Here is a 19,581-nt window from a genome sequence, read left to right as displayed (position 1 = left end):
CATGGTACTGGCAAAGAAACACACCTAAGGACCAGTGGAACAGATTAGAAGATGCAGAAACAACTCCAGACACACTCAGCCACCTCACCTTTGACAAAGGAGCCAAACACCCTCACTGCAGGAAAGATAGTCTAATAAATGGTGCTGGAGAAATTGGGTTTCAACTTGCCAAAGAATAAAATTAGACCTATATCTCTCACCATGCACTAATCTAAAATCAAAATGGATTAAATATCTAAATATAAAAACAGAAACACTGAACTGGCTGGAACAGAGGTTAGGTAGAACTCTTGAAGACATTGGTGTAGGAAAAGACTTTATGAACAAAACCTCAGTTGCCCATGAACTAGCACAAACAATCAACAAGTAGGATCTCTTTTTACTAAAAAGCTTCTGCATAGCAAGAGAAATCACCATCAATGTGAAGAGACAACCCACAGTGTGGGAAAAAATCTTCACCTGCTCTTCCTCAGACAAAGGTCTACTATCTTGAATCTATAAAGAACTTAAAAATATCAGACCTCCCAAATTTAAAGACCCAATCCAAAAATGGGCATCTGAAATGAACAGACATTTCTCAAACAAAGAAGTAGAAATAGCAAATAAATACATGAAAAAATGTTCAACATCACTGGTCATTGGAGAGATGCAAATGAAAACAATGCTGAGATTCCACCTCACCCCAGAAAGAATGGCTGCTATCATGAAATCGACCAACAACAAATGCTGGCGGGGCTGTGGGGAAAGAGGAACCCTGCTCCACTGCTGGTGGAAGTGTAGACTGGTGCAACCACTGTGGAAATCAGTATGGAGATACCTCAAAAAACTAGGACTGGAAGTCCCATTTGACCCAGCTATTCCCCTGCTGGATATCTTCCCCAAAGAATTAAAAGAATCATACCACAGTGATATATGTGCACCCATGTTCATAGCAGCACAGTTTCTAATAGATAAAACTTGGAAACAGACCAAATGCCCATCAAGTGGAGACTGGATCAAGAAAATGTGGGGTATTTTTATAAAATGGAGTGCTACTCAGCCATCAAAAATGAGAAATTAGAAACATCTATTGCTAAATGCATCCACATTAAGGTGATACTCTTAAGTGAAATAAACGCGACACACATGTGTAAAAAAAAAAAGAAGCTCAAGATATTTCAGTTGGGAAGAAGAACTCCAGTGGCACTTGGAATCCAGACCATGTATGTTAAACTCTGGCAGAAAATCTGTCTACATTTTGCTCATGTCCTGAGACTTTGTAGGCAACTGAGATTAAGGGTGGCAGACTACTTAATCCGGTGGAGGAAACATCAAGGCAGCTTAATGTTGAGGCCATGGCATGGATATTGTTAGGGGATTTTAGCCAGGTTTACACTGAAACTCAGGAGCAAAGAGTCCATGTTAGAAGTTTTCAGTTTTGGCAGAAAGAAAGTACCTGCAAAGAGGACCAAAGGAGTGCTTGGTTGCTGAAACTATTCTCATTAAAAAGAAGCCAATTAGTTTGGATCAGAACAATAAGAAAAGTGCCTTGAGGAGATGTGAGGAACCAGCAAGGCTCCACTTTTCACAAGGTCAAAACTGCAAAACTGCTTTGAGAAGAGAACCCCAGGACACTCTGTTGGAGAAGGGCTGCCTAGGGAATTGATTCCCTTGGATTCAGTTTACTGTGCTCAGTCATCCAGGCACTCAGTGACTGATGATGCAGCCACAATTCAAGGAGACCTGGCTACTGCTCACACTGATAGCAGACCTTGGAGTCTGTGTGGTGCTGGTTTTACAGGCAAGCAGAATCTAAGAGTTGTGGGGTCAGAGAAACTTCCAACCAGAATTCAGAAAAATCCCTTGGAGGCCAGGCAGTGTTCCCTGAAGAGGGCATTGTCTGATGCTGAGTGTGAAGCCAAAAGTGCTGTGGAGATCTTAAAAAGCTAAAGAAGCCAGGAACATGGGATACCTGCTCAGGAAAGCTGCAGGCAGTGAGGAGCAGAGCCAGCTCAAGAAAGAAGCCATGAGGGCTACAACACCACCAGTAATGCCGTGGGGCTAGGGTCCTCCAAGGCATTTGAAGCTTACATCTCATCACAGCTTCCCCACATGCTGGACACAGAGCTACAGGACTTAATGTCAGCCCTACTGGGTTTCAGTCTTGCTTTGGTCCAGTTGCTTTCTATCTCCCTCTTTTTTCCTCTTGGAACAGGAATGTTTACCCTGTGCCATTGTATGTACGTTAGGCGCTGACAACTAAGAGTTTACCTAAAATCTTAGAGGAGAGTTTGGATGAACTTTTCAGCAATTCTGGACCTATACTTTGACAACTCTTAGAGATGGACTTTGAAAATGCATTTTGCATAAAGGAAGTCTTTGGAAGGGTGGAGCAGAATGTTATGGTTTATATGTAAATGTCCGGAAAAGCCTTGGGCCCTCATAAGTGGGGTTTTTGACAGGTGATTGGATTATGGTGTAGTATGGCCTATTTGCTGTTAGGCAGGGTCTGGCTGGAAGAAGTGGGTCACTGGGGCCACAGCCTGCAGAGTTTATCTCCTTCCCCAGTTCCTCACTTCATGTTCTCTGCTTCCCCTCAGCTATGCAGCCCTGCTGGGAGCCAACAGACTATGGACTGAAACCTCTACAAACTGTGAGCCAAAATAAACCTTTTCTCCTTTAAGTTGCATGTGTTGGATATTATGTCCTATGACTAAGACAATGCCTGTCTCCCTCTGTGGACTGCAAACTCCTTGGGGTCAGGCCCCACATCTGTCTCACCTCATTTATACCTGTATCTCAGTGCTGAGCCATACTAGACACACACATGCACACTCAATAACATTTAATGATTTGGTAAACACCTTTAGCATTCAAGTAAGTAGCACAGTGCTGTGATTGTGATGTTCACCCAAATCCTCCTTCAGGAATGGAAGATTTCACTTCAGTCTCCTCCCTACCACTCAGAGTGCTGTTGGTAGACACCCTCAGCTGTCAGCTTTCTTTGGGGAATGCCCCCCATTAAAGAGAGTCTCAAATCATGCCCTGTTCCAGGGCCACTTTGCATTCAGTGACCAATCAGTGCTGGGTTTAAGGCCCAGCCCCTTTTATCACTCAGCACAATTTCTACGGGACCATCTCAGCTTCAAAGCTCTGAGGGTCTCCTGAAGAATCTTGGGATGATATCATGGATGAACTTCTGCTCTCCTTCCTCCATCTCTCTTTCACAAGAGTATATCCCAACAGCACCCCTAATAAATGCCTTGCACCTTAATCTTCACCTGAGTCCTGGGTAACCCAGTCCATGATGGGTACTACACAAACGTTGACAAACTGAATATTGTGATCTATGGTAATCCATATACTCCTCACCAGCAATGATCAGTTATATGCCCTTCCATCTGCAATGATTAGAAGGTGCCTTTCATGTAGCAGACATCACAAGCACAACAAAGGAAATATTACCCCCAATGTGGTCTAGATTCAGCTAAAGTCTTCCTATGCAAAGTGTGGTCCTTTAGCCAAGGGCATTGTCATTCCCCGTGTCACTCCTTTTGTCAGAAATGCAAAACCTTATTTCCCAACCTGGATCAGACTTGCTGAAACAGAATCTACATTTTCTCAAGATCCCTAAGGTTTGCATGTACATTAATGTTTGAGAAAGACTGAGATGATCTAGCTGAGAATTTCTCTCTAGTTTGGGCAGTCTCTTCATGTGTTTTTTGTTCTCTAAAATTTTCCTTAAAGCTAGCACAATTGTGCATTTCTTCATTCCACAAACACTATTTCAGTTTCAAGGAAACATTTCAACCCTGTAGAGTTACATTCTAACCAAGAGATAATAAAATTAAGGTGGATATTTTAGGGTGGGGGAAGAGGAAAAGTGGTATGAAAAATAGGGCAGGGTTAAAAAGAGAATAGGGGAATGGGTTGCATTTTAAAATATTTGCAAAGGACAGTGTTAAGCATAGAAGCAGAGGAGGTAGCTCACCGTGTGCTCAGTGATTAGGAGCTGCAGTAGATTCAAGACCAATGCGGCTGGAGGGAAGGGGAGCATGCCAACTATCAGAGAGTCAAGAGGGCGGCTGAGAGCTGCTTAAAGTCTCGCTATTTGACATTTCACTCCTAAAAAAATAATGCAGGTTGTTTTCTCTCCAAGAATAAAGACGTTCTCGGCCAAGCCCAATGGATTTGGGTTGTGGGAGCTTGCACAAGCCATTTCACTAGCGCAGCCTTAGGTTCCTACGACAAAACTTCAGGGATTGGAGAAGACCTTTAAGGGCTCTTTCTGTTCTGAAATCTCATGCTGAAAGATGCCTCCATGAGATGTCCAGGCTATGGACCAGGCAAAGTTCTGCAACCCCGGGACACTACAAAAACAGGAAGAGAAATTGCGGAAGGTGATGCCAAGCTGAAATAAAGGGGGATTCAACTTGGGACACAAGTTCCTCACGTAGGCACGAGCCCAAATCTTAACCATAGATTGCAGCCCTCACGCCCTGCGCTCGCGTGAAGCCACCGCTTCCCTAACAAACTCTGCCCTCCTCGCTCACTCACGGTCTAGAGGCCCGGCCCCGCCTCCCACCGCCACGCCCACTCTCCGCCCACAAGGTCGCTTTACCGTATCACTCCCGGCTTTCCGGCGGGGTTTTAACTCCGCCCCCTTCCCCGCCTCCCCGCGTCCGACCCACTCTGGGTCTCCCTGGCCACTCCAGGCCCCGCCTCCTCCCTGCCCTGATTCTGCAACCACGCCCCACCAGGCTTCCTCAGCTCAGTCTCCGGCCTGCATATAAGTGGCGGCGGAAGTGATGTAGGGTAAGGCCAGGCAGCCTGGCAAATCCTGCGGCTGTCTGCCGTAGCTCTGAGCTGGCTCCGGGGGGTGGGTCATCATGGGTGCTGGCATGGCTGTCCTCGTCCTCCAGATCCTTCTTGTGCGGTCCGGGAGCAGGGCTGAGATGAGCACCGCGGAACCAGAGCCGTCCTCGGGTACTGTCGCTCGCGGCTGATCCACGGCCGTGTGAGATCGGGCGGGGACGGGAGGGGACCGCGGGAGCCGCCCCAGCCCGGAAGCCCTGCCCGGTCGGGCCCCCCGGGCTTCTCCGCGGCCCCGGGGTCCTGGGCTCGCCTGGGCAGCGGCGACGCAGGGTCTCGGCCAGCACAGCTAAGCATGCCGCCCGGTTTGTCTAGACTTTAGTCTCTATTTATTAACAGTCTGTTTTTCAGTGAGTTTTCAGGTCAGCGTTGGGCACTGCGTCCGCTGCTGCTGGCTTAAATACTTCAGTCTCAGGGTGCGCTCACAGTCTTGGGCAGGGGAGAAGTTTTCCGTCGCTCCTTGGAGTTATTAACTGGCGGTAAACAGTCGTCTTGCGTCTAAGCATGGAAGCTGTGGGATGCACACGCTCAGTAGCAGATTTGTCTTTAGGTCTCTTCGCATAGTTAGGTGCTTGGAGCGTTGTATTTCTGCCTGCTTGTGACATTTCCCAAGAAACGAATACTGGAAATAGCTTTTATGAAGCTCAGAGTTATTAGGAGTTCCAGTGAAATCAGTAAACCTGTTCAGCTAACCCTCCCACCCCCGTGTCTCCGCAGTTTCCAGTTACCTACTGCCTGGAATGCAAAGGAAGGCCCAGCTTCCTTAACCCCTAGTGAACTTGGACCTGAATCTCTGTATTCTCTGTTCTTCCTTGAGTTCCTGTTATGTTCACTCCACCCTATCGGTCCCTCCTTCGGCTTAATGTTCGAAAGTCAAGCCAACAAATATCTACTCGTTCCCTTGGGACAGACATAGTGCCAAATTGTGAGAAGACAAAAATCCAGTGGTTATTCAGTTTCTGCTTTCAAGCATCATGATAAGATCCACGATAAGAGTTACAAACAGCTGGGCACTGTTGTAAACATCTCGTATTCACAACAGTGCTGTAAAGTAGGTGCTGTTTTTGGTGTTTCTGTTTATGGGTGAGAGATTGATAAGGCACAAAGCTTCCCGCAGAAAGGAAACTACTACTCAGTGAGGAGCTGGGCCATTGGCTCCAGAGTTCTTAACCACTCTGCCAACTGCCATTATCAGGGTGAGGGCAATCAACTGCAAAATGCCATGCAAGACCTTGAACTTATGTGTAGGCTACTGTAAAGCAAGATGTGAGTCCTGGCTCTGTCCAGTGGAATTAGGAAAAACTTTACAGAGAAGGTTACCTCAGAGAACGTTACCTCTGCAGGTGCTGCTGCAGAGACGGGAAACAGTGTTGAGTTTGTGGACAAGTGTTTTGTCTAGGCTACGTGTGTAAGAAGGGTACAAGGGGAAATAGAATAGATGGAGAGGTAAGAACCAAGTAGTGAAATGCCTTGTCATGTATAATGCAAGGGATAGAAAGACAGCTTTGGATTACTATAGCAAAAAGGAAATTATTGGCTCAAAATATCCAAGCAACAATTAAACAGGAAAGTAGAGATGTCTGCTGGGTCTCAGAAGCGAGAACCAAGAGCCCAGACTGTTAGAACTTGTCTTTTCTTAGTTTTTTCTGGGCATTGACAGCTTTCTCACCTTGGTGGGAATCATGGAAGATATCATGCTGATAGTTTTTGAGGGTTAAAATCATGCACCTTTGCCAGGCATCAGGGCACCCCGGGCTCCCAGCTACTTGGGAAGTTGAGGCCACAGGATCACAGGTGCAAGGTTGGCCTGTGCAATGTAGCCAGACCATGTCTCAAAAATTAAAAGATAAAGGGTTGGGGATGTTCATACATGCAGTTCTGAGTACTGCGCCCCCCACCCAGTCTCGCAGCTTCTTCCATCCTAACAAAACCCCAGCTTGGTTAGGTGCCAGCTCATATGGAAAGGCCATGCTCAAAGGGAGTAGGGTGGGAACATTCCTAGAAGCAGCAGCATGGTGTTCCTGCAAGCCAACAAGACAATCTACAAACTGTATCCCTGGCTGAAGTCACTGGGCAGCCACTGGATTATTTTACAAAGGGAAATGATTTTATGCAGAATTAACTATGTCATTTAGAAAGGCCAGTCTAATTATAAAACTTTGAGGGAGGAGATCTGTTAACAAGCTGTTGCTTGAATCTGCGGAGGAGCAGGTGAGAAGTGGTAATTCTAACCGAGAAAAGAGGACAGTGTGAGGAACAAGTAGGAGACAGTCGGTAGAACTCTGTACACAGAGATCGGGATGACTCAGATTCCTGTCTGGGATGAAGCACTACAGCAAGCGCCAGCCCCTTCCTTGTACATGCAGGTTCCTCCTGAGCCCAGGGTCCCTTTGGGGCTGCACAATCTGCATGTCCTCCAGGCCTGCCCTGGAAGTGGAGCTGCCTGCCAGCGTCCCAGGCACAGATCCGCAGCCTTCTGTGCCCTGGCGTTTTGTCAGCACAGGGGTCAGTGAGCCCCGCCCCTATCTGTCAAAGTTAATTTAAAAAACAAGGCCCTCTGTGTGGGGGAAAACCCACAGAGACACCTGTTTCTGCTTCTTGGTTAGTTTCCCATTCTTGCTAGTGCCTCCATGTGTTAACTCTTGCTGTTCGCTTGGCTTTGGAGTGGGGAGATCATGTTGGGTGAAGGCATCCAATGGAACAGGCAAGCAGAAAAGAGTATGCGGTGATACAGTCAGTGTCTGGAAAACCAAGTGTTTGCCAGTGTATTATGTCACAGTCATGGGCTTTCATATTTTTTCAGTGAAAATAAAGGCAGTGTGCCCCTAGCAGCCAGTGGCATTTCATCCGTATGGTTACATATGAAAGTAGTGTGTATATTTTTAAGTGAATTGGGTTGGCTAGTGGCCCCCTTCTTCTGGTTTGCTGTTCTGCTCTAATGGTATCTAAATAACTGAGCAGGATATGTCCCCAGACTGGGCCTCTCACCTGACATTTTGTAATTTATCAACTGCAGGGCTACTGATTCTCTGACTTTAGGACAATGCCTTGGGCAGTGTTTAAATTTTTCACTTTTATGTTCAGATTCTGTTTACTTACTTCAGAAGCTCAAAATACTGAAGATACCACATTTTAGATAGTACTGTAGTAGAACAGAAGAGCAAACTGTAACAATACAATCTGAAAAGAGTGGGTTCTTGTAATTTTCTTATTAAACAGTGTCTCCCAGTGCTTAGTAATCAGAACACTATATACTTATTTCCTTCTTGTCTATTGTCTGTCAGTAATGATTTACTGTAGAACTTTGCTCAGGTTTTGCACGCGCCATCATATGATTGTGGTAGAGTAGTAAAACCAGCCAACATTACTGGAAGCAGATGCTTATGAAGTCATTAGAAAATAATCATCGCATGGGAAGGGATCTAGAGATGGAGGGAAGGAATCTAGAGATGGAGGGAAGGAATAGGGTCGGGAGGGAGGGAAAGTAAAAAAACCCAACGTGTGTTATGTACATGTTGGCTGCCCACAATGATTGTAATCAGTAGCTATAGCAAACATATACTAATAAAAGACAAAATAATCATTATCCCTTCTTCAGCGGTCACAAGGATATTTCTTTAAAATGAACAAAATTTGGCTTATTGTCAAGTGTTTTCATAACTTCCTTAAGCCCTTGTTTTCTCACAGGTGTAGTATGTAATAATAATGTGCCCATCATTGGGTGATTTGGGGGATTATGTGAGATAATAAAAAAGTTGAGCACATTGTATGTCCTGTAGTAAATATTTAATATATATGAATGATTACTACTCAATATTACATGTCATTTTTAACAGATATACTTTAAATATTGTTTTGCTTATATATAAGAAATTGTATTGGCTTTTAAACATCAAGAGTTATCCAGATCATGAGAAATTTAAAATATGTTCAGCAGCAGTCATTCTACCTTTTCCCTCTTTTTTTATAAGCTGAAAAGACCTGTTTTATTTTTTCAATTCCCAGACTACTCTCAACTTAGAATAAATTAGTCCCAAAGAGGATTAATCCTCAGTATTTTTCTCAAGGATTAGATCAGTCTAGTCCAGTCAGAACTCATTCTAGCCCTGTCCCAGTTAGATGAAATTGGATCAACAGGAACAAGAATATGCCACTGCATGGCCCTTTTCTGTAGTCTCAGCTACTCTGCAGGCTGAGGCAAGAGGATCTCTTGAGCCACAGCATTTCAAAACCAGCCCGAGCAACACAGTGAGACCCTGTTTCTTTTGTAAAAAGAGAATAAAATCCTAGCTTTTAGACCAGAAAGATAGCTAAGCAAGTATTTATTGGATAAGCTCTAATCAGGTGGTAGTTTGGGAGAAAAATATTTGGCAGGAGGAGAGAACTATTTTATAGTAAACTACAGTTTGTATGTACAGCTCTCTTTTTAAAGAGAGAGGAAGAAAAGAATTTATTGACATCCGTTGCATTACTTCTGGGCTCCACATTTTAAGAGAATGCATGAAGCACCAGAACAGGGCCTGAAAAGAAGAGACGACTTCAGGAACACTAGGGATCTTGACCTAGCTGAGGAACAAGTATGTACAAGTAAAATACTACATATTGGAATATTTTAGGCCTCACTGAACTCTTAGTTCTTAAATTGTCTTTCTCTAAAGGTACATGGCAATGATCAAAGGAAGTAGAAAGTGGGCCATTCCTCCATTAATTTCACATAGTGATTAATGTGATTTCTTTCAAAGCCCAAAAATGTTGAAATATCTCAGTTCAAAACTTGCATGAACACCTGAAACATATGCAGGAACTCTCAAAATGTCCTTTTGTAGCTTAAATGTAGGGGATAAGCATAAAGAAAAGTAGCCCTTTCATCAGCACTGCGATGCCACCGAGAAGCAAGTTTGTACTTGTAAATTTATTCTGATAGGCTTATGATTTTTTGTATGTGGTCTGAATTTCTCCAGCCGTTTCTCAATTTGCAGTAAAGAAGAAACTTCTGTAAAAGAACCCATGCCCCTATATCCTCAACTTTGGAAAGGTGTTAGATCTTTGTTCTTAGAATCATTCATTCAGAGAAGGGCTCAGATGCTTCAGTCCAGAGCGTTTGGTTTTGAGTTGTGTATCGGATGACTTCTGAGTCACAAAAACGATGTAATTACTGGCCCCTTCATCCTTCAATGTATTCTTTCCATAGAGTAAGTAAGCAGATTGTCAAAGGATGGCTGCAGAATCTGTAGCTCCAGTCCAGTGTTGGTGTACACGTCTTTTATACAGTCTTTGTACACTAGCATGTTAAAAAGGACGGTGAATGCCTTGGGCTGTCCCTCTTTCAAAAACAGCATTTGCTTTTGGCAGTTATGCATTGGAGCATGGGTGACAGCCCTTATTCCTATCACTTGTCTGCAGAGGAAATTGCGTGTCCTCAGATTGTTATCTGCAGGTGTCTGAATTTTGCCTCCCCCACCACTCTGTATTCACCAGTAATTATTGAAGAGCTCTTCTGTCTGTTATTTTTTGTCCTTTGTGACATTCCTATTGTCCTGTCGGTGACACTGCGCCAGTGCTGCTGACTTTCAGCTGTCTTAGTTTGTCCTGTCCATTGCTGTCCTTTGGTATCCTGCCTCTTTTGCCTGTTTATCTGAGAAAACAGTTGGCTCTAGCCAGAGTTCTCTTTTTCTTCTGCTTTGTACTAGAGTGTAATGAAAACTGATATTTCTCTCCTGTTTTTAGGGTTTTGTTTTGTTTTGTTTTGCTTCCCCTTCTGCTCTTTACCCTCTTAACTCCTTCCTGTGTTTAGTTTTGTTTAATCTCAGTTTAACTCCTCTGTGGGAGTTTTGGGAATTAGGTCTTTTAAAAGCTAGAGTTTATTATAGGCAGTTTTTAGACAAAATGTATAAAGTAATTCTGAGCCCATTTTTGAAACCAGTGGAGCAATCTAGGCATTTTCAAGAGATGGAAAAATCTATGTTTATTTTAAATCATTCTAATAGAATCTCTCTGTAAACTCTGTAGATAATTCTATTCTTTTGCTATCTTTCTGTATCTTTTTTACTTATACAATATTAATGTATTATGGCTAGAAGCTTATTGTAAGCCTTAATTATTTTTTTCTGAATATGTAGTAGTTTAGACTGCAGGTTATAAAAAATCTGAAAGTATGAGAAAACGACTCATGTATGTTTATTGTGTGATTTTGACAAAGACAGATATCTAATAACTGCATGGTTTCTCTTCAGGTAGCATTAAAACCACAGATTGTGTTTTTGGTGCAACTATTCAAAAATTTCTCCTTTGGTAGTAATTTTGGTCTGCTAGAATCCATTAAAACTTCTTCCTATCAGTAAGTGTTTGACTTGACTGCTTTCAAAGTTGAGATTTAAGTTCTTCTCCTACTCTAACCATGGTAGACTTTAAGTAAAATTATGAGAAACATAGTCTGTTTCACATTAAAAACTAATGTTGCACAAGTCTACTGTTGTTTGTGATTTTATAATATGTGATTTAGTAATTCCTTCCTAAGTACAAATACACATTGCTATTTTATTTAGATTGACTTCTATATCCCTTTTTCTCAAAACAGGAATTTCAGATTGAATATATATAGTTATAAAATCATTTATTAGGACTAATTAAAAAGAGGGGCTTAAAAGGAAGTGAAAGACTTGTTATTGGGAACTGGAGGAAGAAAGATCCTTGTTAAGTAGCAGCAGAGAGCCTAGCAGTAAATGTGCCCGATGATCTAGCACAGGAGATTTCCAATCAAAGTGTTAAAGGCACCACCTGGTTTCTTGTTTCTTGTCTAAAGTGTGAGACTAGACAGATTCGTCATGGAAGCGACTATTAAAAAGAAACCAAGACCTGATGGTTTGGAAGTTGTCAGCCTCTTGAGAGTCAAAAGATGCTAAAATTAACAAATGACTGCTGAACTGAAGGAGATGGGGGGGCAAGTGGCTTTTATTTCTGTAGAAGCCATGGATCTTTACTTGAAACTAGATTGTTTCATGAAGGTGAGGTACAAACTTACCATAGATGGAAAAACACTCAGGAGGCCTCAGGATTCCCGCTGGGTATGCCCATGGGCACTCTACCAAAACTAAAAGAGAAGAGCCAGAACCAAATCTGGTGAGGCCAGAGATTTGGGGGCTCCTTGGGCTCTGCCTAGAGAACCAAAGATGAGCACCAGGAGCCATCAGCAGTGTAAGTAGAAAATCTGTAGTTGTCTTGTTACGGGCCATAAAAAGATGATTAGTTGAGAGTATTTGAACCTGTGAGACCACCCTTTCTCCCCCAGGTTTATAATCTCGGCCTTTGGCACACATTGTGACACTACTTTGGTAAGTGAAATGGAGGTTAGGTATTTTGGCAGAAGCTAAATCTTTTCTTCCAAGGGGTTGGCATAAAATGTATCGGTTTACCATAAAGCATTTGGATTTCAATTTCTTCCCCTCCTAAATAAATAAGAAGCTAGGTGTGGTGGCATACACTTGCCTGTAATTCCAGCTCCTTGAGAAGCCAAGGCAGAAGGATCACAAGTTCATGGGCAGCCTGGGCAGCCAGCTTTATAAGACTGTCTCAAACTGCAGTTTGTAAAAAGGGCCAGGGATACAGCTCAGTGGTAGAGTACTTGCATGTGGGCCCTGGGTTCAGTGAACAGTACTGAGAACAAATAGCAAACTTAAAATTACAAACATATAAAGCAGAGTTCCTCACTTTTGGTACTGCTGGTGTTTGGGGCCAGATTATTTATTGTGATGAAATACCCTGTGCGTTGTAGGTTATTTAACAGCATCTTGTGTGGTCTTGACCATCTCCCTGTGTTGTGAGAACCAAAACTGTCTGTAAACATTGCCTAGTGACCCCTGGAATAAAATCACAACCTGCTGAGAGCCACTGCCATAAAGGAAAAAAGTTATCAGAAAAAGAAAAGGCTGATGCTAGAATTTAATTATCCATAACTGCCTATTATTTACCTAAATAACTTGATCCATGTTCTGCTTTGAAAAGACAATACATGTATTAAATAATTAATTATAAATTAAAACAATGTACCAGTTTGGGCTTTGGGGGGAATTTTTATTTTAGGAAAGATTGGAATTTGGGGATTTTTATTTTAGAAAAAATGTAGTAGGCAAAAAATTTCCTTCAATAGTGAGCAAATATTTTATGTATATTAATTCATGACTTACTTGATAGATAAGAAATCTAAAGTAACTGTTTAGCAGTATAATCAGGAAATATCCCAGGTTTCTTAATGTCTGACCCTATGAGGCTTTTCACTTTGTTTGCTTTGTTTTGTTTTCTAAGTGGTCCAGGTGAGTGTCATTACCTTCCAAGGTGTCTTGCTAAAATAGAAACTCAGGCTTGGACACTCTCCAAAGATAGTGATGTTATCTTTAGAAACCACTGCACCTGGCCACATTTATCATTCATTTATTTATTTTTATTTTATTAATGAATCATGGTTGATGGAGTTTCCCAGCTAGGTAGGATGGATTACCCTTAAATTTTGAGTCGTATCACTAACTATGTCCATACCTTTATGTTCATCCTCCTGTTCACCACGTGACTCTTTCAAGTATTCCCAATAAATGTTTTCTGAAATGGTTTTTAAAAGTGAAGACAGAAAGAAATGTTGGATATGTTTTGTAAAAAGCACTGCATTCCACGGAAAGCAAAATATTGATGAAACTGGGATAGTCAGTAGTTCCTTCAGTCAGTCCTTAGGTGCCTGTTCTTGTGCTGTAGAAATGGTATTAAAGATGTAATGTTCCTGGGTGTAGGGGTGAGGGCTTGCCACATTGTAGACGGAAATTATCATACCTGATATGGACAGTTCTTCTCTAGACATTGACTATAACCTACAGTGTCAAGCTTCGAAATTCTAGGAATTAAGAAAATTAAAGAATATTATTATTACACTAGGCATTGTATTTATTTATCAAAAACTCCTAAAACATTATGGGAATTTATTGCTTCATGTTATATTTGTGTTTCTCTTACACACAATGAGATTGGCACCATTTAAAATGACCCTCTCCTGTCCGTCGAGTAGATGGGCTAGGAAGCCAGGCTGAGCAGTAGGCATACTTGGGCCCCAGCAGAGTTGAACAATGTGTGGGAGAGGGAGGGAGGAATGACACGTCCCCCTCCACCCTGTGTGCCCAGGCTCAGGCCCCAGTTGCCCTCCTGGTCCTCACAAGACAGATTGTACCTCCAAAAAATAAAATAAAATAAAAAATTAAATGAATCAAAACTCTTTTGTACCCTTTGAAATCATTTTACTCTTTATTCTATTGAAATTGATTTTTCAAATATATTTGACTAACATGACATCTTACGATGAGATTTTGTAATGTTAATATGAGTTTCTTACTGTTGTCTGTTTTATTTTTTCAATCTCTTACAGTGCCTGTGCCAACCAATGTTAGAATTCAGTCCTATAATTTGAACCCAACGCTGTATTGGGACTACCAGAGCATGCCCCAGACTCCTGTTTTTACCGTAGAGGTAAAGTCCTACGGGCGGTGAGTATAACTCTTTTATCCTTCCAATTCTGTTTTTATCTAAGTCCTTGAACATTCCATAACTCTGTGTTTTCCTTCCATCATCCTTCCTTCCTACATGACAAAGCTTTCTGAACTGCTTGTAGACATCCAGAGATGCTTAGAATACAAATTAATTCTTTGTAAAATACTTCCTCTTTCTCTTATCAGTACTGAAGTAAAGAAGTATCATTAACTTCTAAAAAATTTTTTCTCTCTAGTCTTTATTGAGTGATTGATTGATTGTTGTTTTTTTGAAACTAAGTCTTGCTCTGTAGCCCAGGTTACCCTCAAACTCACTGTATAGCCCAGGCTGGTCTCAGATTCCTGGTTCACCCTCCCAAGTGCTGAAATTAAGCATTGTGCCACCATGCCTGATTGCAAAAGCTGTTAATAAAGTATAGCTAAATTTATTGTAATTAATGGAAGAAATAAGAATGCCACATTGAGCAGTAGCAGTGTCTCAGAGTAGTTACAGCTCAAGTGGTCCTAAATTGGAAGATTTCAGTGTAGATTATTCTAATTTTTTTCCTCATAATTTAATTGAGATATTTTTTGATAGGCATACTACAAAGACAATTTTGTGTCCAGTGTACAGAACATGATGAAAGTTTGTCCCATTATTGATTTGGTCATTAGCCCTCAGCTGTATCCTTTGCATAAGTTCTTTCAAATATACTTATGGGGAGAAGATTTATGAGGATATAAATGTCCTGTTCACATAAATCCATATATATTTTTAGCACCCATGGATTATTGGTATTATTACTATGATCAATACGGAGTTCATAATTTGTTTTCAACACTGTTTGAAGCCTGAAACAGGCACTCTCATACATATCTCTGGCATGAATGCAAATTAGATCTGGCCCTTTGGGAAGAATTTGGCAGTATTTCACACAACTTCACTTCCCTTTTTTTTTTTCTCCCCAGTAGGAGGGACCAAACCCAAGTCCTCACACATGCTAGGCAAGGCTCTAGCACTGAGCTAAATCCCCAGCCTCCTTAGGTTTAACTCTTTATCTGATGATCGTGCATCAGGAACTTGTCCTTAAGATACACTTACTAAAATGCAGTTTAAAGACATTACCCAGCAGGGTGGGAAGGTGCACACCTGTAATCCCAGACCTCTGGGAGCCTGATGCAAGATCAGAAGTTTGAACCCATCCCAAGCAATTTAGGGACTTAGCAACACCTTTGTCTCAAAATAAAAAATCATAAAGGGGCTGGACATGTATTTCAGCGCGAGGGTCCTGGGTTCAGTCCCCATTAAGAAAAAGCACACAAACAAGGAAAAGATATTACCCCATGGGCTGGGGATATGGCTCACTCAAAGCACTAGCCCTAGGTTTGATCCTCAGCAACTCTAAAAAATAAAAAGACATTACCCACATGCAAAGAAAAAAATTCTTATGAACTTATATGCAATGATCTCTTAAGGTGTATTTTTAAATGACAAAAAGCAACTAAGGTCAATAAAGTATATATAATATACTTGCTTGGGGGCAAAAAAGAATGAGAAGAAATATTTACATAGGTATTGCCTTAATTTTGAAAAAAGAAATAAGCAAAAACCTGAAGCCAGTGAAATTGACTACCTGCAGAAGGTAGGTCATAGATAGGATTCAACTCCGATCCATTAGTCTAAAATAATCGGGACATGTCAAAAGGATCCAGGACCCATCTTGAATAGGTTTTCCCTGGCCAAAGGTATGACCGCAAATAAGAACATAATACATTGAAATAAGAAAGGAATTCCATTTCTATATTATGGTTAATTAATAAAATAAAGAAAATGAAAAGCTCTTCTGTGGACAAATGACTTTGAAGATTTTAAGGCATGACAAATGAATCTGATAAAGATACCATCTTTTTATAGTGTATTTTTTTACTAGAAAGATAAATTTCAAAAAAAATTGATAACTGTTAGGAGTCTGTTATGTGTTTGATCCTATAATTAGATCACATTGATGTTAAAGGAATCTAGAGTTTAAAACATTTTAAAACTTAGATGTGAAATGTAGTTTGTACAGGTCTTAGAGTTTGAATTAAACCTCTATATTATAAAGGAATGTATAGTGTCATTTTTGAGTATCCCTTATCTGAAATGCCTATGACCAGAAGTATTATATATTTCTGATTTTTTTCGGATTTTGAAATTTTGGCATATACATAATTAGGTATCTTGGGGATGGAACCCAAGTCTAAACATGAAATTCATTTATATTTCATATAGGTCTTATACACATACAGAAGGTAACTTTATACACTATAATTTTATGCATGAAACAAAGTTTCTTGGTGTGGAATTTTTCTGGTCTGGCATCAAGTCAGTGTTCAAAAACTTTTGAATTTTGCAACATCTTGTGTTTCTGATTATTTTGGATTAAGGATGCTGGACCTGTACTTCCACCCAAAGTAAAGATTTCCTACTTTGTCTAGTTCTCCATTCTATTCTAACTCAGCTCTTCCTACCAGCTTTGTGCTATAAGTGAAAAATATAGCACAGAGGTGGTTCAAGTTTATGATAACAATAAAAGTTACCTTTGTGTTTATTCTTTTTTGTTTTAGGAAAACATGGATATATGCCTGCAGCAATACATCTGATCATCATTGCAATATTCTTAATGTTCATGACCCAGATCTTCCTATTTGGGCCAAAGTTAAAGCTAGAATTGGACAAAAAGAATCTGCTTATGTAGAGTCCAAAGACTTTGTCATTTGCAAAGAAGGTATGTAGAATGAATACATGTAAATATTAAATTTGAAAATGTATATTTTCTGTGCATGTTTGCTTTTATTAGCAGTTGTTAAAAATGATCATAATGCTTAAGAAACATTTGGAAGAATTTAGAGACACCCAGTATCATTCCCTTTTCTCAAGCCCCACAAAGAGACAACCATCTCTTTGCTGCTTCCACACCATTAAGTTTCCACACCGTACAAATCCAGATCAGTGTTGTCCAGCTGTACTTTGTACCACCCTTTCCCTCCCCATGTGGTCTGTAATTCATTTCGAAGTACATTCACTGAGGACTTTGGCTCCTGGCTGTCATTCTTCTGTCTACCTTAAATCCTTAGTGTCTGTGGGAACTTGAATACCAACTTAATACATCAAAAAATTTTAGAACTCTTTCATCTTTCCATCCCCTGTGATTTTCAGCTCTTTATTCTTCCAGCGTCCCACTCCAATATATACCTGTAACTCCAGAATTTCCATGCCAATTCCTATTTTCTGAATATGATGTCCCACTTTGGTAATCATATTTCACTTCTAGGTTAGATACTTTTAGTCATTTGACTCTGCCATAGTCTGATAGTCCTCTGGTACCTTTTCTTCTAGCTTTTTTGTTCAGCTTCAGTGCTAGATTACTTGAGCTACTGCCTTTCCAGTGCTGCCCACTGCTTTCATTCTCCTACTTTTCAGATTGTGCCATTTAGGGCTCTTCCACAAGCCCTTTCCCTACTTGTCGTTTGAATTAGCTAACTTTCCCATTGTTGACATAATACCCAACACCCACAGCTCAGAGGAGAGGTTTAATTTGGCTCGTGTTTAAAGGTGGCTCAGTCCATGGTCAGCTGGCTCCAAGGCCAAAACATCATGGTGGAAGGGCATGGTAGAGCAGAGCTGCTCAGTTCATGGTGGCTGGGAAGCAGAGGTGCCAAAGAGAAAGAGGTGAGGGACCAGACAGAGGACCCCCTCTCCCAAGACCACACCTCCATGACCTATCCAGACCAGTCCCCCAGGTAGAGCCCAAAGCCAATCAAGTTGACATTCCACCCTAATCACCACACCCTTAAATATTTTATTCCCCAGAATCCATACATTTGCCATCTGATACATACTACCCGTATTGTGAGACTGATTTCTCAAGGGCCAGAAATGTGCTAGAGAGTATGCCAGACCCTGATGGACATTAAACAGGTCTTCCTAGCACAAAGTAGGTACTCTGTAAACATGAAGCATAGCTAAATGGTTTACCAGTGAGGTCCCAAACATCCACAATGACTATTTGCTGAATAATTAAATATCTAGTTCTGATTTTCACAATTAAAATTGAATTAGCAAATTTTTATAGAGCCTGCATGCAGGAACCCATGAAAGTTGAAGATACAGAGTTTTTCTGCCTTTCAGAAACAGTTTTTAGAAATCTGCTCTTTTCTTAATCTATAGAAGCAAAAATAAAAAGTGCTTAATAGAGCTTTTATTATGTCAAGGTTTTAATTTTTTTTAAATCAAGTCCATAGCCAATTGTATTTCTCTGGAATTAGAAATGGGGTTAAACTGCTAAAGAGGAGTTTGGATAAGAGAACCTTTTCCTGAGATTTATGAAATATTTATGAAGGGTATTTGGAATGTCTTCTAGATTTTTTGGAGTAGTTTAAAAGTGGTCCTACTTAGTCATGGTGTCCTATTCTAGTTAAAATGTGGTCCTGCTTTAGTAAAAAACGTAAAAAGAGTGGTTTAGTTGATTGATTTTGATAATTTTACTGTGAGGTTCCGAGGCCAGTATTAATTACATTGGTTTCTCCCCAGGAAAGGTTGGACCACCTGAACTAACTGTTACGCAGGAGGAAGACCATGTCATTATTGATGTGGTTGACCCAATAGTTCATGTAAGTGGAGAAAAGCAGGAAGCCATGTATGATGCCTGTTACACATTAATGTACAAAGTGTATGTGAGAGAGAACACAAGTAAGGTAGGTGTTATTTTTTGTGTATATTTACAGTGTACAGAGTTGATTTTTAGTTTGTTTTTTTACTCATCTTGGGGAATTGATATATATATATAAAACATCTTTTTCTGTAGCTAGTATATACTAAGTCATTTCTTTGTTTTATAATGAAAGTGATGCTTATGATAAATAGAACCCTTGGATCATAACTTTGGGAAGAAAACACATGTGAATGCTATTGAAAGGAACTCGTATGGAGTTATTCACTGACACTGACCAGATGAGTACTTTTAAGTTTTTTTGTGGCCTTGTTTAGCAGCACGGCCCTGTATCTCCAATGGTAAGGTGGGGATAACTTAATTCTTCTCTCCCTAGTGATGACATAAAATAATATGCATCTATAATTTGAATCATCAGTTTTGAAAAATAAAATAGTATAACTGTGGGGATGTAATTACATTATTCTGGCACTGGTGTGGGGTCCATGCATTGATTAGAACTATTCTCCATTCTC

At 40.8% G+C, this 19,581-nt stretch overlaps 1 protein-coding gene across 1 annotated transcript in view; it reads left to right on the top strand.

Moving 5' to 3' along the window:
• Positions 1-4,757: 4,757 nt before the first annotated feature.
• Positions 4,758-19,581, top strand: part of Ifngr1 (interferon gamma receptor 1) — a 22,582-nt gene continuing 7,758 nt past the window's right edge. Inside the window, exons 1-4 of the mRNA XM_004871472.3 lie at positions 4,758-4,965; positions 14,255-14,372; positions 16,962-17,122; positions 18,928-19,091. Coding sequence (XP_004871529.2) covers positions 4,869-4,965; positions 14,255-14,372; positions 16,962-17,122; positions 18,928-19,091 — 540 coding nt within the window. The 5' untranslated portion in view covers positions 4,758-4,868. The remainder of the gene's footprint in view (positions 4,966-14,254; positions 14,373-16,961; positions 17,123-18,927; positions 19,092-19,581) is intronic.

This window comes from Heterocephalus glaber, unplaced genomic scaffold (assembly GCF_053883595.1).
Source record: "Heterocephalus glaber isolate CG9 unplaced genomic scaffold, H.glaber_assembly_v1.0 deba00001550, whole genome shotgun sequence".
Classification (NCBI taxonomy): domain Eukaryota; kingdom Metazoa; phylum Chordata; class Mammalia; order Rodentia; family Bathyergidae; genus Heterocephalus; species Heterocephalus glaber.
The sequence above is the reverse complement of the archived record's forward strand: the minus strand, read 5'-3'. Positions and strand labels throughout refer to the sequence as shown.